The 20,155-nt window shown below is 40.7% G+C and overlaps 1 protein-coding gene across 1 annotated transcript in view; it reads right to left on the bottom strand.

Moving 5' to 3' along the window:
• Positions 1–3,387: 3,387 nt before the first annotated feature.
• The window catches only part of stk17a (serine/threonine kinase 17a), an 80,361-nt gene continuing 63,593 nt past the window's right edge, over positions 3,388–20,155 (bottom strand). The window contains exons 4-7 of the mRNA XM_052016073.1: positions 8,877–9,002; positions 7,040–7,088; positions 6,774–6,953; positions 3,388–4,588 (exon numbers count right to left, since the gene is read on the bottom strand). Coding sequence (XP_051872033.1) covers positions 4,291–4,588; positions 6,774–6,953; positions 7,040–7,088; positions 8,877–9,002 — 653 coding nt within the window. The 3' untranslated portion in view covers positions 3,388–4,290. The remainder of the gene's footprint in view (positions 4,589–6,773; positions 6,954–7,039; positions 7,089–8,876; positions 9,003–20,155) is intronic.

The raw sequence follows: 20,155 nt of genomic DNA, 5'->3' as shown, positions 1-20,155 counted from the left end.
CTGGAATCTTGAGCAATAAACTAATCTTCTGGAGAAACTCAGTGGGTCAAGCATCATCTGTTGGGGGAAAGGAATTTTTGGGGTCAAAACCCTGCATCGGGACTGAAAGTGGAACGGTGAGATGGCCAGCATAAAGAGAAGGGGCGTAGTCAGACAGGAATCCGAGGTGACTGGTGGATTGAAGAGGGGTGAAAGTTGACAGGCAGGTTGCGCCAGGTAGGGGAGGGGAGTGGGGGTGGAGTTGGGAGATCATGAATGAGAGATGAGGCAGATGGAGCAAGGTGGGGGGAGGAGGCTATGAAGGAGACAGCTGCTGGAGGGAGATGAGCAGGAACACAAGAGGGCTACCAGTGCTGGAGTCTGATAATGGGGACCATTAAGGGTGGGGTAAATGCTAGCTGGAACCGGAACTGGAACCAGAACCAGGGGGAGTTGGGTGGGTGAGGGAGCCTGTGGGTGAACTGTGTGTGTAATGGGTGGATGGAACCAGGAAAAAAAGAGGGGACAAAAATGGGTAATGGGGAGGTGGGGAATGGTGGGTTGAGGGGAAAGGAGACAAAAATGGGAGGACAGGAGGGTTACCTAAAATTGGAAAACAATGTTCATGCCATTGGGTTGTAGACTACCCAGGCAGAATGTGTGATATTCCTCTAACCCAATGGCTATGAACATTGATAAATGGATGAGCAGTAGAGCAAGGTCAAGTGGAAATATTGTACAACTACTTTCAGGCAGGACCGTCCATAGATGACTGTTGAAATATGCATAGAAGGTGTATGATTTGGACAATTGCCTCCATACTGGATGAAAAAAGCCACCCATCCTAATCCCACATTTCAGCAACTTGGTTTGTTGTCCTACAGGTCACAGCCCTTCAAAGTGTGATTAGGGTTTCTGTGTCCACCACCCTTTCAGGCAGAGAGTCCCAGGCCCCATCTCTCTGGATGAAAAGATTTTTCCTTAGCACTCCTTCCACCATTACCATAAACATAAGGCACCTGAGCTTTGGCCCCTCATCCAAGGGAAATAGGTCGTTCCCATTTATATGCTTCAATGAAAGCTGCCAGCACCCTCCCCTATTCCAAAGAGGACAACCGAAGCTCACCCAATAGCTTCAATTCTCCATACCTGGCAGCATATTGACAAAGCTCCTCTGATGCAATCACATTCTTCCTGCTGTGGCGACCAGAACAGTACTAAATACTCAAGCTATAGAGTAACTACCTCCTGAAATGTGCTATCCACAACATACTGCAGTGTTAAAACACACATATAGACATCCATAGCAGTTCTATACTGGTTGTAAGATCCAAATTGGAATCTTCATGGATAAATGTACATTTTTGTGAAGTGATGCTGGTTCCAGTTTTGCAATAACCAGGTCATGGAACAGGGATGTTTGTCTCAGGATGCCTGCTGCCAGCCCATTTTTTCTGCCCCCTTTCCTCTTTTTTATTCCCCCCTTCCCAATTTTTATGCAGAGCCTGAATGATTTTCCATATTCCCTAACCCACAAGCTACAGCAGAGCACCTGCTACTTGTAAAAACTGCAACTTGTAAAAACAAAATCTTAAAAGGAGGTTGCAAGTTTGAAAGTGACTCGTTGAACAGTAATTGATCACGTGCTGTGTCTAACACTTCCAGCTGGAATTTTTCACTTGGTTATCAGTACAGAAGAATCATTTGTTCCAGCCGACTTCAATTAAACTTCCAGTAAAAGCCATTTTTGTTACTACACAAATTAAAATCAACAGACTAGTTTTCCTCATTGTTGAAAACTTTTGCAACAGATGGAGGAGATTATTGGTGATCGCTTGAATCACTCTGATGCAGTACCATTCCCCACTAGTAGACTTAGGTGAGGCATTTAATGGACAAAATCCTTCCATCAAGGATTAGCCTTGACATGATTTATAGTGCTTAAGGTACTAGTCAAACTTCCTGGTTAGTGAATATGTCAGGCATCTACAGCTGTGCATTTTGTTTTGGGCAAATTAGTGCTTACCTGCATCTTGAGGTTCATCATTTCCAGGACTTCTTGGGTTTCCATTCTTCCATGTTGAAATGCAGAGGTCCAAGATCAGCTAGGAGTCAGATACTGACTCATTGAGTATAATTTGTGACCTTGAAGATAAAAAAAAGTGCGAGTTATTTTACTCTTTTTCTCTCTCCCCCCCCCTCAATTTTTAAAAAATAATTTAGTTATATTTGAATAGCTTTTAAATGTCTCAGATATTTTTAAAACATCAAAAGTGAGCAAAAAGTGCATTCTAAGGACAGGAACTCAGCATTTTGCTGCCAAGGCTTCCTACTAGGAGACTGGTCCTATTTGCATGACTCCTCTCAGGTGTAGCCCGCCACTTCCTGAAAAAAAAAACGTCTGGGTCCAGCATGATTCAACCCAATGAGTCCTAAGCCCTTTAATAGCAGCCTTTCACTCAACATCATACACAAACCACAAAAATCAATAAGCAAGCATCCAGATATGTTTATTAAAGGAATTATACACATCTTTGATAAGGGTACAGAAACTGCTGCATTTTCCCTCATGGAATACAGTATGCACAATATCATAGGTAAAAGCACTGGCTAGCAGTTGATTAATTTTTACAGTATTGTCCTGAAAATAAAGGCAAAATTCAACACATTGTTTAGAAAAAGACGGATGTTACAAGATAATTATGAAAATATGGCTACCTCAAACTTAGAGGGAAATTTACATCAAGAACACTGGCTAACTTTTTAAATACAGAAACAAAAAATGTATCTTCAGTAGCACAAGGAACTGCTCTTTCAGCTAAGATTGTATTTAGCACCACTTGCAGGTGAATCCTGCAGACTGGAAGAAAAAAAAACACATTCCTGATTAGACACTTAAGAGTATGAAAAGAGCTTTAAGTATTCGATCCAGCTGTTCATTTTCAGGTTAACATTTGCATGAGAATGAGCAGCAGTTTATTGTGTATGGGTGGTGAGGAAGGGGATGTGGGGGAAATTAACAAAAACTGAATTTAAGATAAACTTAAGATTCAAGACTAAGATCACCTTAAAAAAAAATGTTTACTTTGTAAAAACAATAATTAAAATGTGACCATGTTCAGGGATCCCTGAGTTAATATTTAAAAAGAGGAAGATGGAGAAGAGAGTGTTGCAAATTATACTTTTGTGGTGTAGAATTAGGAACTGGAATAAATACAAGAACCTGGTACGAACACCAGCTGCTGAACAGAACCTGCTTTGCAAATGAAGAACAGAATCATTAGTTTGAATTTCTAGAGACAAACTTTCTCTAATGACTGTTGCACAGTACAGTGCAATAAAGTATACTCCTGTTTAAATGTCTGCACAGAGTGATATGGATCGTAGTCCCCAGCATTCAGTTTATGCAAGTTAATGAGTATAATTAGAAAAACCATTTTGTAAAAGCTCTCACTAGTCAGAAAGCCAACAAAATTGTTCACTGTTCCAAGAAGTTATCCAGGTTACCAATATTAATCAAGTTGCTGTACATTTAACCAAACTAATTTTGCAGTCCTTTGCATAATGAGTATTCTATTAATTTCTAATCTGTAAGGCACAAACAACTACATCTATCACTGAAATCTTGAGAAATATCACAAAAATAATTATATGGACAAAAATACATATACAAATACAATATTATTCAAAAAAAATAGTAGCACAAATCAAGTACGACAAAAGTCATCAAGAAAATCAACCAGAGTTGTGCAATTCATATATACATAAAAAATTTAAGGAATGTTGTGAATAGTTCCAGTCTAACAAAGTCAAACATGCATTATTTGTGAACAATTTATGGGGAAAAACAGGTATTTTTTTAGATTCCCAGCTAAATATCAAGTGCGTTATTCACAAGTACTGCACATTTAAAATGTATTGCTAATTGTACAATGGCTTAAAGGATCGATTAAGAACTAAAGAGCTTTTCATCACCACCCCCCACAAATTGCTCACCACCCACTGTGCAAATAGAACCAATAATTCCCCTATAAGACACAGCCAGCCACCTTTTGTGAAACCAACATCAACTCTGAGCTGCATACTGAGGAATGTACTTCAATTATATACTACCTCTTCCGGCTCTCTGCTTGGCTTTAGTCTGAGCATTTCTCACACATTAAATCCATAAAATAGGCACATTAGTTTTTGGTGTTTAGACATTAAATGGTTTCTACTCGAGTATCTGTAGAGGAAACAGATGTCTTCTGTGACAGAGTCTATTATTAAAATAAAAAGTACTGTCAAATATGAAGTGCTTCATCCCATAACTCAATAGATAAACTCTCCTGAAATCTCCTGTAAGGTATTGAAAGGCTCTTCAAACTTGAAGCGTTTGGAAATGGCCTTCTGGTCAGTTTTTAGGTTTTCCTTCTCAGACTGTCTACACTGTCCCAGTGTGTATGACGCCATGACAATGAGCTCCTCAGTTTCTTGACTTTGCCTTTCTGATTCTTCTGAAACTGTGGACTCAAGAGTGCCAACCGAGTTTTCAGTGACAAATCCAGTTTCATCACATTCATGTGCCAACCATGGGTGTTCAAGACATTCCTCAGCTAAAGCTCGTTCTCTGCCAAAGAAAGTAGATACAGCAGAAAATATTAGTTAAATTTCCCTGCAAGTGTAGCAACAAAAATCAAATAACAGGTAATGTGGCTTGTCACTACATAGATGCAGCTGAAATTGAAGAAGGGTTGAAAGTGGTGTTCCTCAAGGGTCATTATAAGGTTGTAAGAAAATTTGAATTTGATCATAAAGAACTCGATCACAAAGTTTGTAAACAAAACAGAAATAGTGGCTGGAGGACATATGAGGAGGACATCAGAAGACTCCCTGAAGACGAGGACTGGTTAGTAGAATGGAGAAACAGCTGGACATCACAATGTAATATGGACAACAGTGCATTTTCAGAGGTAAATGACGGAATGAGAGAATACACGTTAACAAAAAGGCGTGGACGAGTACAGAGACCACACAACTTCTACAATGAACTTCAAAATGCAAAACCTTGGTTTGTATTATATTACAAATGGGAGAATAAATTGCATTTGGTAAATTTGTACAATACATTAGACCACAATAAAATATGTAGAATTTTAAAAGAGACTCGTTAGAGAAAGGACGTCGACCTCTGAGGGCGTACAGCACAGATTAATGCCGGTAAAAGGCAAAAATGGCAAACGATGGATGAGGATAGATGTTTTCAACCAGGATTAGTTCCATTAGGGCAGAGAAGACAAAGAAAATGTTGCTATTATTCAGTGCTTGATAGACTACTTCCCCTGATTTTTTTTCCATAAACAAAATGCTTTGCAGCAAAGAGGGCCAAGGCATTTACATCAGCAGCATTCAAAGGAATGTTTGAGGTAAATGAAGATAGAAGATTGAGAAAGGAGCAAAGCACAATTAGTTTTGGAGTCCTTAGTACAGACCTGTAAACTGTCAATAAGCGATTCTCATTAATACCCAAACCTGCAATAACATGCATGGCAAACCAAAAAAAAAAAAAAATAAATTAAAAACTGCCCACCACCCTCTCGCAAAAAAACTTACACAAGCATCTAGAAAGACAGTAACTAGAGAACACAGTGAAAATTCAGTTATCTGGGTTTGGCTAATAAGCAATAGTTTTTCCACTCAAAATCAAGGGAAAATAGTGAAGAGACAAGTTTTTTTTTGCTACATTGAAGTAAGGGTATCCCTTGTGAGAATAAAGGGTAGGTTTGAATCCACAATGGTTAGTTTTCATTAATTTTTTTGTTACCACTTTTACAGTCATTTCCTTCCTTCTCTGTTATTACTAGCTGTCACTTTTATCACCTTCACTGATCTACACTGTTCACCACTATCCATTCTCTCCTTTCAGATTTCCATTTCACTCATTGCCATGGACAGTCTCCCGGCCAACACCAACCCCAGCTCTTCATTTGTCAGTCCTGCCCAAGTCCAGTACCTTACACACCAGGGAGGCTCTGCTCATCAGGGTCTTGACAGCAGTCATGCTAGAACTGCTGCGCAACATCCAATCAAATAAAGTTCCCACTGAACACGTGGGGTGGTAAAGTTCCTGCTTGTAGTGTACAAGGGTAGGGATGAAGTTGGGGAAAGTCCCTACACAGTTTTCACAGGATGGAATGGGGGATTGGAGGCAGGGCATTTGGTATTATCTCACACATTCAACCACCCACCCACCCCCACAACAAAAATAGACAAGTGATACAAGAATTTGAACTGTTGACTTTCTAACTAGGTTTGTTAAAAAAGAAGTCACATTTAGTCCGGAACATTTCAATAGTTTACTGCTAATTCTAGTCAAGGCAATAATCTAGTTCAACCATTATAATGTGGAGACAAGATTCTTGAGATTTAGAAATGCCATTTAGAAAGCCCAAAAGCTCAAGCAACAGATAGCACGTTGAAAGATGTATAATGCAAGTTTAAAAATTATGAAAATGGGATTTGTAGGAACTCATTCTAACTGATTAAAACAAAGTTAAAAATTAGCTTCAGCTTTCATTGACCCACCCAAGCATAAAAGCACTTTAAAACATTTGAACCACTGGCTCAGCATCTGAAGACCACCCACTGTAGCACTGAGGACTAAGATAACAGCTATGCCACTGCAACTCGTTACTCCTGACCTGGATATGCAAAATATAAATTAAGCACAAGTTGCTACCGACTAGGATGGCTTCAAAAGGTTTGGCAATAGCATCAGTAAAAAAAGTATGAACACAATGAAATTAACAACTTACTCAGGCTCCTTAACAAGAAGCGACTTAATGAAGTCAATGGCTTCTTTGGAGACGTGCTCAAAATCTTCATCTGTAAAACTGAGATTTATCTGAGAAATGTTCAGAAAAGTTTCTTGCTTGTCATCTCCCAGGAAAGGTGAGATCCCTGTCAGCATGACATATGCAAGAACACCTATACTCCTGGAGAGAAAAGTTATCATCAGCAGCAGCTTCAACCAATTTAATTGCAGCATGATTTTTCAAAGTCACACTTAGATTTTACTTACCACATATCTGTTGCAGTGCTAATTGGCTCATAATTTAAAATTTCAGGAGCTGTAAAAGGAGGAAAATAACACAGATTTAAAGGCAAATTTATTAGACACCACAAACAGCCAATGTGTGTTGCACGGTGCAACTTTCCTCCCAATATACCACAGAAACCAAAAAAATCAAGATTTGTATCAGAGAAGTAACCAATTCTTTGAACATAAAATGATAACAGCAGGTTTTAAAATTTGGTATAATCCACATTACTGGACCATGTGTTATCTTCACAGAAAGGAGGTGGACAATATGTCTGGTCACATAGGGCAGGTTTTCTTGAACTAAGTTTGGAAGAGTGACAGGTGATCTCATCAAATCACACCAAGATCTGAGAAGATTTGATAGAGTGGGTGGCAAGAGGCAACTGCCTCTAGCTGGCATGTCTTGAAATGGGGACTCATAAGGAGGAGAAATTTCTTTGAGTAAAAAGGGTGGCAAATCTTTGAAATTCTCTGCTCCAGAACTGTAGATGCTTAGGTGGTTGTGTATATTGAAGGTCAAGATCCATAAATTTTGGGGCACACAGTGAATCAAGTGGTGTGGGAAATAGAAAAGTAACACGAGGTACAAGATCAGCAGAGCAGTGTCAAATGTCCTATTCCTGCTTCTATTTCTTGTGCTCTTACACCAGACAGCACAAGAGGGAGGAGAGAAAGTGTCTACTGGACCACCAGTGTTGAAAATAGGCCAACTACCATTGTAGCTACAGCAATGACTGGTTTGAAGGAAATTATAGAACATCAAATCCATCAACTAGTGAAAGAAATGTACACTGCAATATACAGTACATACTTCTGGTATATTCAAAATTAATCACCCCTATTTAAATATTCAGGTTTTTTTATTCCACAATATACAAAATGTAAACAATGGCGGTAACAGTCAAAGGGAATTAAAAGTCAAAGTAACAGGGAACACTGGTGAAATGAACAGCTATGGCAAGTGCAATTTAATATAGATGAGTGTTGGATAATATATTTGTGTAGCAAAATATACCAAGTGGTTTTAATGAGCAAAATTTTGCAAAAGGCGTCTCACAGGAGCATTATGAAGTTAGACCTTGAGCTACGTAAGCAGATACTAGGCTAGATAACCAAGGTTTAAGGAACACCTTGCAAAACACACAGATGTTTATGAAGGTTATTCCAGAGTTCAGGGTCTTGGCATCTAGGTAATGCAGTTAAATTTAGGGACTATTAAGCAATATACTATAGCTCTGAGGTTACTATACAGAGATGGGAAGGGGCAAGGTCATGGAGGGATTTAGAAACAAGGATGAGAACCTTAAAATTAAACAATGTTTGTAGGTGAGCACAGGGTGATAAGTGAATGCAACAGCAAGTTAGGACAAGGGCAGCAAAATGTTTAATGATTGTATATGGAATGAGAGTAATCATTAGAATAGTCACATCTAGAGGTAACAAGGATGTCTTTTTAAAGAACATGGTTATTTGTTCTGATCAGAAAGGGCGGTGGAATAAATACAAATGCAACTTTAAAAAAATATTCTTTTTAATCAAGTATTCATGCAATGCTACGGAGAAAGAAAGGAATGGAATAAATTGTATTGCTCTACTGAGGGGATATGCCCAATGGGCCAAATGTTTTCCCTCTGTGCTGTATTCCTGCTGAGAATTCCTCTTGGATTGGATTTTTGTTTTTAAAAAAAAAGCACATTATTTTGTGAACTCAAGCAAATTAAAATAAAATGCAATGCATGACGTGGTTTTGGAGAATTCACAAATTCTTTGAGTTATGTGGCTGTAGCTCCAGTAAGCGTGAACTTAGATCACCTACCTACGTATTCGGGTGTTCCCATGATTTCCCTTAGCTCTTCGTTATTATTGATCCTTCTAGAAAGGCCAAAATCAACTATCTTAATATCTCCCAGAGGTGACTCACTTGTCAGAAGAATATTTGTGGCTGAAATGGAAGCATAGCATAGATTTTTAGGTAGTGGTTGGAGAGGAATAGCTGTACTAATAAATACTGCAATCAGCAAACAGCAGCTCTAATTTATGGTCACATTTTAAATGCACAATTCCAAACACAGATAGAGCACAAATCAAAATTTGAAAGCAGGTTTAACTTGGCAATATTACCACAATTTAAGAAGAGTATTAGAATTTATTAGTCAGATGCAAGCCTGAAGGCCCCACAACAGCTGTCTTCCAATCCACAAATGAAAAAGTTGCTTTCTTATCCTTGCATATGCAGAGTTGTCAAGATATGGAAGTGTTATTGTACAGCTCCTTGGAATTGTTGCTGAACCAAGATTTTTGCTATCTTTATTTGTTCCAAAATGTACCTGTATATGGTTCCCTCCATTCCTCCATACTCAAATTTATATGCTCTAGAACCATTAACAATGTAATACGTTAGTCTACTGAATCTAGCAAAGATTTTAGTTGACTGCAAAGCCCAGACTGAAGTATCTAGACTGAAGATACTGACAACTGCTTCACATCTAACGATACATGTGCACAACGTATTTAACTTAGTCGCAGTGCAGTGTGCTGTTTATGTTAAAACCTTCTTTCCCCACTGACTGGAGACAATCTAGTTGTGAAAAGATTCTTAATATTTTAAACAAACATTTTGCTTTGGGAACATGACAATGGGGATACTGTACTAATTCCCATGCCACCCAAATAAATTGCATCAATGACCATCTTTCCAGAATATTTTTTCCTCATTTCTTAACCTTGGATCACAAAGGACCACAAAAGATTATATTTGTTTTGGAAGTGCAGCAAAGATTGACCAGAATTATTCCAGGACTCCAGGGGTTAGATTACAAAGAACTATTATGTAAAATGCATTTGACTTCCCTAGAATAATAACCAGAAGTTTAAAGAGCAATTTAATTGGAATTTAAGGATTTTAAACAATTGGTGTCATAGCTGGAAATCTTTTGGCTGGTGGGGAAGTCTAGGAGAAAGAGGAAACTTTAAACAAAAATCAGAGGTAGCCAATGGAAAAGTTAGTAAATGCTTCTTCATGTAAAGAGTGACAGCCAAGTGCAACTCCCTCTTACAACGAGCAGGTATATGCTCATTTTATAATTTAAGATACGAGATGGATTTTCCCTATCTCAGGTGTTAAAGGATATGAAGTCATAGCAGGCACAGAGTTAGGTCAGGTATCAGTCAGGAACCCGTAAATGGAAGAACAAGTTGAAGCAGTACAATGCCCTAGTCCTGTTCTCCTGCAATTGTTGTGCCCTGACAAGGGTGACAAACAGCAGTTAAAGTAGATTTGCCAAGTGTAAGTGATAACCACCCAATGCTTTCATATCCTATACCCCTAGCTTGTGACTTCTTCTACAGATTGTAAAAATGCTATTGCTTTATAACATAGAACATTACAGCACAGTACAGGACCTTCAATCCACGATGTTGTACCAACCTTTTAACCTACTCTAAGATCAATCTAAACATTCCCTCCCACATACCCCTCCATTTTTCTATCATCCATGTGCCTAAGAGTCTCTTAATTGTCCCTAATGTATCTGCCTCTACCACCACCCCTGGCAGCGCGTTCCATGCACCCACCGTGTAAAAAAAAACTTACCTCTGATATCCCCCCTGCACTTTCCTCCAATCACCTTAAGATTTTTCTTTCCATCTAAATTCTTCCTTTTCTTTCCAATTAAAATTGCTTCTTTCTAACTCCTCCCTTCAAAATCCATCCTCAATAATAGCCAAATTAGTAGCCTTGAAAATACTACTTTTCTGTAGTATTTATGGGCTTATAATTCTCATTTACCATCAGAGTTCTCTTTTACATTTAAAATGTTCTAATAATACATTCAACCTGTCAGCTTTATAACTGTGTGAAGCAGAAAACACAATTTGTTTCCTCACTGATTTCAGCAATTTAATTAGGTGCTGTAAGATAACAACAGTTTTCTTGGTAGCACGCAACATAAATACAGAGATCAATACAAATGTTGTAAACTATTAATAAAACATGCACATACCAATTCACAAGAATTATACTTATTTACTAAGTATGGGGTAGATTAAGAGTTGGGAATCAGTGTCAGAAAGAGAAAGTTGGAAGAGGAGCATTCCACTGCCATCTTGGAGCAGTGAATTCTGGTCAACATATGAAAGTGTTTGTTAATTTGTAAGGAACTTTATCTTGTCTACCAAGCAGACAAGATATTCCACGGGTTTAAATTCTGGATACAATTTGGGTAGTGACTGAGAGGTGCATGAAATGGAAGTTTATTTCATACGAGTTGTGAGTTTAGGTGGCACAATTATGTACTTTTGACCAGCTGGAAACTGAAAACCTTTTGAAAATGCCCCCACATTTTTTCAGCAGTCTCTTAGGCAGAGGATGTGTTTACAGAATAATTACAACTATATTCCAAATTAGCCCAATTCCTACATACTTTGGAAAAATGGTTAGGATCACTTATTTACTCAGGCCACCTGTGAAGTAAATTCTGTGCTTGGTTTCACCAGCTTGTACTGCATGAACATTCTATACTCGTGTTCACCACAGGAGCTCTAGCACCAGGTAATTATAGGAGTGGCAAACTATTATTGATCAGAAATAGGGCATTCAGCCCCCATCAAGTCTGATGTTTTGCTCTATATGAAGCACCTCATCCATATCCTGCATACTCTATACCCTTCAGTATTCTCTTTTACAAGTGCACAGTTCCATTTCAAACAAGAAATGATGGCAGGTTTTTTTGTGGCAAAGTATTCCACATCCTAACTACCATCTATGTAAATTCTGAATTTAGATTGCTAAACATCAACAATTCCTCCCTTACAGATGCTGCCTGATCCACTAAGTTCCTCAAGCAGCTTGTTGCTCCAGATTCTGGCATTTGAAATCTGTCTTCATGATTTCAGATTGGTATCTATTGGTTTCCATCTTGATGGCCAGTGAAAGTAATCCATTGTTATAGTCCCAAAACACAGACTCTCGTCAGTTCAATCCTCAACCTTCTCAGATCAAGCAAAAAGTGAAGAATATTCCGTTAAGCTCCTGATGTGTCTTACAAATTGTGGAAAGGCTTTCAGGTGTCAGGCAGAGAGTCATTCATGGCAGAATACCTGGCTCATTACCTGCTCTTGTAGCCACAGTATTTATGTAACTGGTCCAGTTGAGTTTCTGGTCAATAGCAACCTCTGGAATGTTGATCGTTTGGGAACTTAGCCCGTGAAAGTTGAGGGTCGGTGTTTAGACTCTCACTTGTTGGAGATGGTCATTGCCTGGCACTTTAGTGGCATGATTATGACTTGCTATTGGATGCTGTCCAGGTTTTTCTTTATGCAGGCATGGGCTGCTTCATTTGTAGAGGACTTGCAAAATGGAATTGAATATTGCAGAATCATTACCAAAAGTCCCCACTTCTGACCTTATAATGAAAGGATGGCAACTGATGAACAAGTTGAAGATCGTCAAACACAGGCATCTGCCCTCTAGATCTCAAGATTATGGGTCAGGGATTATTAACCTCCAACCAAAACCACCTTCCATTGTGCAAGCTTTGACTCTAGTCACTGGAGTTTATTCCCCTTGATTTCAGTTTAGTTTCATCATGGCTCTGAGGTTACAGTCAGTCAAATGCTGCCTCGATATCATTCTCACTTCATCTCTGGAATTCAGCTCTTGGGTGTATATTTGGACTAAGACTGTGATGAACTCTGGATCCACATGTTGGCCAAAGTCAAACTGGGCTTCAGTGAGCAGGATATTGGAGAACAAGAAGCCATTTGACAGCATCATCTATAAACACCTTCCATCACTTTGCTGACCTGAGTGTGCGGAAATTAGCCAGAATTGATTTGTCCTGTTTTCTGTGAACAGCGTGTAGCTTGGTAATTTTCCACAATGTCAAATAATTGAGCTGTTGTTATGTACTGGAAAAGCTTGGCTAGTAGTATAGCTAGTTCTGCAGACCACAGCTGAGATGGTCCTGTCCCATTAGCCTTTGTTGTATCCAGTGCTCTCAGCCATTTCCTGATATTCAATTGGACAAAGACAATCTTCGGTGGAATTGCAATATTATTGTCACATGTACTGAGGTACAGTGAAAAACTTGTCTTGCATACCATTCATACAGATCAATTCATTACCCAGTGCATTGAGGTAGTGCAAGGTAAAACAACAACAGAATGCAGAGTAAAGTGTAACAGCTACAGAGAACATGCAGTGCAGGTACACAATAAAAGGTACAAGGTCATAACGAGGTAGATTGAGGTCAAAAGTCCATTTTATCGTACTAGGGAACCATGCGTCCTCAGCCCTCTACTCTACTCCCTATACACTCATGACTGTGTGGCCAGATTCTGCTCTAACTCCATCTACAGGTTTGCAGATGATACCACCGTTGTAGGCCGTATCTCAAACAGCGATGATTTGGAGTACAGGAAGGAGATGGAAAGCTTAGTGGACTGGTGTTATGACAACAACCTTTCCCTCAATGTCAACAAAAGAGCTGGTCATTGACTTCAGGAAAGGGGGTGGTGTACATGCACCTGTCTACATCAATGGTGCTGAGGTTGAGAGGGTTGACAGCTTCAAGTTCCTGGGAGTGAACATCACCAACAGCCTGTCCTGGTCGAATCACATAGATGCCACAGCCAAGAAAACTCACTAGTGCCTCTACTTCTTCAGGAAGCTAAAGGAATTTGGTTTGTCCCCTTTGACTCTCACCAACTTTTACTGATGCACCATAGAAAGCATCCTATCTGGATGTATCACAGCTTGGAATGGCAACTGCTCTGCCCAGGACCGCAAGAAACTGCAGAGTTGTGGACACAGCCCAGCGCATTACGGACACCAGCCTCCCCTCCTTGGACTGTCTTTACCTCTCGCTGTCTTGGCAAAGCAGCCAGCATAATCAAAGACCCCACCCACCCAGGACATTCTCTCTTCTCTCCTCTTCCATCGGGTAGAAGATACAGGAGCCTGAGGGCACGTACCACCAGACTTAAGGACAGCTTCTACCCCACTGTAATAAGATTATTGAACGGTTCCCTTATACAATAAGATGGACTATGACCTCACAATTTACCTTGTTGTGACCTTGCACCTTATTGCACTGCACTTTCCCTGTAGCTGTAACACTTTACTCTGTACTGTTGTTTTTATCTGTACTACATCAATGCACTCTGTACTAACTCAATGTAACTGCACTGTGTAATGAATTGACCTGTACGATCGGTATGCAAGACAAGTTTTTCACTGTACCTTGGTCCAAGTGACAATAATAAACCAATACCAATTCAAGTCTTATAACAGCGGGATAGAAGCTGTCCTTGAACCTGGTGGTATGTGCTTTCAGGTTTCTGTGTCTCCTGCCCAATTTTGGGGGGGGGGGGGGGTAGTGGAAGACAGAATGTCCGGGGGTGGATGGAGTCTTTAATTATGCTGGCTGCTTTACCTTATCGAGGCAGCGAGAAGTATAGATGGAGTCCATGGTGGGGATCTCAGAAGGATACAAAAATGGATTATCGACTCAGCACTTCTGGCTGACCTTAGCTGCAAATGCTTTAGCACTCAAGTCAGTTCCTGCCATTATTAAGGATGGAGATGTTCTTGTGGCCACCATCTCCCATTAGAGATTTGATTGTCCACCACCATTCAGAACTAGGTGTGGCAGATCTGTAGAGCTTTGATCTGATCCATTAGTTGTGGGACTGCTTGGCCTGATGCTTTGGCTGTTTTCTATGCTGCAACTTCACCACTTGGCACCTCATTTTTATGTACATTAGGTGCAGCTTCCAGCATGACCTTCTGCACTCTTCATTGAACCAGGGTTGATCCCCCCAACCAACTGGGAGAGAGAATATGCAGGTCCAAGATGCTGCAGATTGTGGCAGTGTACATTTCTGCTGTTATTGACGGCCCGTAGTGCCTCATCGAAACTCTGTTTTGAGCTGCAAGATCTGTTGACTCAATCCCATTTAGGGCAATTATAGTGCCACATAGCACAATGGATGGCATCCTCAATCTGAAGTTAGGACGTTTGTCTCCATAACGATTCCTACCAAAGTCACCACTGAAAGAGGCACCTGAAGCAAGATGTTGAAGACTACCAGTGCTACTCTCTTCCCTTCATATCACTGCACCATCATCTCTGCAGGGACTGTGCTGGAGGAGTCAGGGTACACCAGGTACGATTCCCTGAATATGACAGTCAAGCTGCTGGCCGTGAATCTACGGAACACCTCTCTCAATTTAGGTGCTAGTCCCCGTGCGTGCGCATGAGACTGCAAGGTTGAATGGACCGGGAGCGTCTATGGAAAACCTGGTAGTTAAATGCTGGTGGCCCACCTGGTTTTATCTTTGTTTTAAGATGGCAGGTATGTTATAACCAAAGGGCAACTGAGAAACATTTGTTTTAGGCCTGGAGTCACACCCAGTAAGGGCATTAGTGAACCAAATGAGCATATGACAAACTTGTAGATATTTTGTGTTCATTAATATTAATGGCTAGTCATTTTCTTTAAAAAAAATCCAGATTATTAATTGTAACTGAATTTCACAGCTACCATGGTGGGATTTGAACTCACATCTCTGGATTACTGGTTTTGTAACTTAACTACTGCACCAATTTCATATCCACGGATGCTAGTTAGGGAGGTATTGAGCAAGACAATGATGGTGTAGGAAGAGAAGGGAAAGGAGAAAGAATGACAACCACTACAAGCATTTATATTGCACCTTTACCATAATACAAAGATCTGAGGCACTTCATGGGAATGCTGCCTGATTACAATCTCTTTGTATGGCTTAGTATTAATTTTAGAAAAGACAATCAAATACTGAAGGCACAGCTGGCTATGGTGGAGTGATCAAATTTCAGGATGCTCTAGGAGACTGAAATTGGAGTTAAGGCATCTCCAAGCTGACAGATTTCAGGTATAGGGAAGGACAAAACAACGGAGGGATTTGAAAACAATGACGAAAACTTTAAAATCAAATACTGTTTAAATGGGAGCAGTTTCCGAAGGCACCAAGTTACAAACACCAGGGAGATCCTTACTCTTCTTCAGAGAACCCTGGAATAAATTTAATGTCTAATGTTTAATCTAGAAGGAAGCATCTCTGCTGTTGTAACACTAACTCAGTGTTACATTGATGCGTCAGCCTGTAATTTGTGCTCACATGTCTACAGTCCTGCTTGAACCTACAAGCTTTTCATTCCAAGGCACAACTCCCACCTGAGTCATGGTTAGAACGAAAGTCTTCCACAAATGCAAGATTTCCTTACAAGGGTGGGGCTCTTCAAAGGATCAAGTACATCCTTGGCGAGATCTCATGTGAACTATCATGTTACTGTCTAAATAAAACTGAAATTTAGCAGGGATTTAATTCTTTTAGAAGAAATGTAACTGTAGAATGATTTGATCCTGATGGGATTCTTTGGAAGTCCAAGTGAGCCAAGTTGCAGAAGTTAGGAGATCAACATCTAGATGATGTGATCTAATGTTGAGGGTGACCTCAAGATTAACAAGACCTCAAACCCAGCACTATGCTCAATGCATACTGGGCAGCAGAGTAGGAATTTCAAATTCACTGGAGAGATACTACTGACACCACCTCCACAAAATCCTCCCTACCCTTAGGAAAGATAAACAAACAAACACACAGGCCAGCACAGAGGTTCTATTTATGCTGAGCCAGGTCACATCATCCAAGTGCCTAACACCAAGACAGGCAGCTTATTCAGACCTCTGACATTGCAAGACATTTTCAAGAGGAGAAGAAATGCTCGAGACCTTGAAGAAAACGCAATATCCTCATCAGCAGCTAGGAATCTTTGGTCTGTGACCACTCAAAATGCAATAGGGCATTCAGGAAGACATTGAACATTTTTGTTTAAAAAAAAGAACAGTACAACACAGGAACTGACCCTTCAGCCCACAATGTCTGGCTGACCATGATGCCGATCTAAACTAATCCCATCTGCCTGCACATGGTCTACATCCCTCTATCCCCTGCTTGTTCATGTGCTTGTTTAAATGCCTCTCAAATGTTGGTTTGTATCTGCTTCCACTACTTCCTCTGGCAGGGCGTTCCAGGCACCCACCACTCTGTTAAAAAAAAACTTCTCATAAATCTCCTTTAAACATTCACCTCCTCACCTTAAAGCTATGCCCTCTAGTATTTGACATTTCCACCCTGGGGAACAGACTGACTGTCTACCCTATATAAGCCTTTCATAAGTTTCTGTCAGGTCACCCCTCAGCCTCCGACACTCCAGAGAAAACAATGCAAGTTTGTCCAACTTCTCCTTATAGCTAATGCTCTCCAATCCAGGCAACATCCTGAAGAACCTGTTCTGCACCCCCTCCACATCCTTCCTATAATCCAGCGACCCGAATTGCAAACAGCTGTCGAAATGTGGTAGGACGAAAGTTTTATACAGCTGCGACATGACTTCCCAACTTTTATACTTACTGCCTCGACCCACGAAAGCAAGTATGCCATATGCCTTCTTTACCCTCCCTATCTACTTGTGTTGCCACTTTCAGGAAGCTATGGACTTGCACTCCAAGATCGGTCTACACATCAATGCACCAAAGGATCCTGCCATTTACTCTACATGCATTGGATTTCTCCTGTGATAGCAACCTGTGAACCTTTGATAGATAAAAATTGATAGAATAATCAACTGAAAGGAAAATTGAAGGAATAACCCGAATGAGCTCAATGCCTTTTATGCACACTCTGAAAGGAAGAACAACACTAGACCTGTGCAAATCCCCACGGCATCCAGCGACCCTGTGATTCTGTCTCAGGCCAATGTGAGAACATCCTTCAAGAGGGTGAGCCCTCACAAAGCGTCAGGCCCCGAGGGTGTACCTGGCTGGGTACTGAAAATTTGTGCAGACCAACTGGCTGGAGTGTTCAAGGACATCTTCAACTTCTCACTACTGCGGTCTGAGGTTCCCACCTCCTTCAAAAGGGCAGCAATCATACTGGTGCCCAAGAGCAGGGTGAGCTGCCTCAGCGACTATCACCCAGTAGCACTCACATCTACTGTGATGAAATGCTACGAGGGGTTGGTTATGGCTAGGATTAACAGCTGCCTGAGCTAGGACCTGGATCTGCTGCAATTCATCTACGACCACAACAGCAGATGCAATCTCATTGGCTCTCCACTCTCCTTTGGAGCACTTAGACAACAGCAAAACATACGTCAGGCCACTGTTCATCAATTACAGCTCGGCTTTCAACACCATCATCCACTCAGTGCTAAATCAACATGCTTCAAAACCTGGGCCTCTGTACCTCCCTCTGCAACTGGATCCTCGACGTCCTTATTGGGAGACCACAGTTAGTGCGGAACAATAACATCTCCTCCTCACTGACAACCAACACAGGTACACCTCAAGGATGCGTGCTTAGCCCACTGCTCTATTCTCTCTACACTCATGACTGTATAGCTAGGCAAAGCTCAAACACCATCTATAAATACCCAGATGGCATCACTATTGTTGGTAAAATATCATTCAGTGGTATTGCAACAACAACCTTGCACTCAACGTCAGCAAGACCAAAGAACTGATTGTGGACTTCAGGAAGGGGAAGTCGGGAGAACACGCACCATTGACGGGTCAGTGGTGGAAAGGGTGAGTAGATTCAAGTTCCTGGACATCAACATCTCAGAGAATCTATCCTGGGCCCAACACATTGATGCAATCATGAAGAAGGCACGCCAGCGGCTCTATTTCATTAGGAGTTTAAGGAGATTTGGTATGTCAAAGACTCTTGCAAATTTCTACAGATGTACAGTGGAGAACATTCTGACTGGTTGCATCACCGCCTGGTATGGAGGCTCCAATGCACAGGATCACAAGAGGCTGCAGAAGGTTGTAGACTCAGCCAGCTCCATCACGGGCACAACCCCCTCCACCATCAAGGACAACTTCAAAAGGCAGTGTCTCAAGAAGGTGGCATTCATCACTATGGACCCTGACCATCCGGGACATGCCCTCCTCTCGTTATTACCATCGGGGAGGTACAGGAGTCTGAAGACCCACATTCAATAATTTAGGAACAGTTTCTTCCCCTCTACCATCAGACTTCTGAATGGTCCACGAATCCATGAACACCACCTCATTATTCCTTTGTTTTGTTCTTATTTATTTTGTAATTTATAATAATTTTTATGTCTTTGCACTGTACTGTTGCCACAAAACAACAAATTTCACGTCATACAAGTCAGTGATAGTAAACCCGATTCTGAGATAGCATTGTGTTGGTTTCCCACAACAGAGAGTTACCATGTCTCAGAGCATTTTTGGCACACAATTTGTTTAGCCATCCACTGCTCAGTTCTGGCAGGACCATTCAAGTGCTGCCAGACTGCCCTTTCTTCCTGCCCAAACCAACCACTTCTGAATTAACTCATTAAGTGCAAAGTAAACCAATGACTTCTTTCTCAGCACCAATAATCCTCTTAAATACCACTGTCATTAAACAAAATGTATAATGTCATTTTTCTTTTTGTGGGCTTTCCTAATAGCACGTTCCTTACAGATGCAAAACACAAATTGGCCAACTGGCCCCGAGTTTGCTCCACCATTCAATACAATCAAGGCTAATCTAACCTTGGCCTCAACGACACAATCCTCTTCTCTGACCATACCTTTGGATCCACTGTCATTTAAATCTATCAGTCTCAACCTTGAATACATTCTATAACCCCTCGACAGCTCTCAGGGGGTCAAGAATTCCAAGAGTCATGACTCTTTAGAAATTCCTCCTCATTTGTCTGAAATGGTGACCACTTATTCTGAAACTGTGCTCCTTAGTTCTGGACACTCTTGCAGCATTCACTTGCCATTAACCTATTCACCATTGCCTGGTTCATGCAACAAAAACTGACGGCAAGGTAGCATTTGACTGGGTAGAGCATCAAGATAACCTTGTAAAACTTAAGTCGATGGACATCAAAAAAGAAAACAATTCAGTAACTGGAATCATATCATCACAAAAGGAATCTGGTTACAGTTGTAGGAAGTCAATCATTCCAGCCCTAGGACATTACTTTTAGTTCCTCAAGGCAGTGTCATAGGCCCAACCATCTTTAT

Source organism: Pristis pectinata, chromosome 5 (assembly GCF_009764475.1).
Source record: "Pristis pectinata isolate sPriPec2 chromosome 5, sPriPec2.1.pri, whole genome shotgun sequence".
NCBI classification, from domain to species: Eukaryota; Metazoa; Chordata; class Chondrichthyes; order Rhinopristiformes; family Pristidae; genus Pristis; species Pristis pectinata.
Note: the sequence above shows the minus strand (reverse complement) of the source record. Positions and strands in the feature narration are given on the sequence as shown.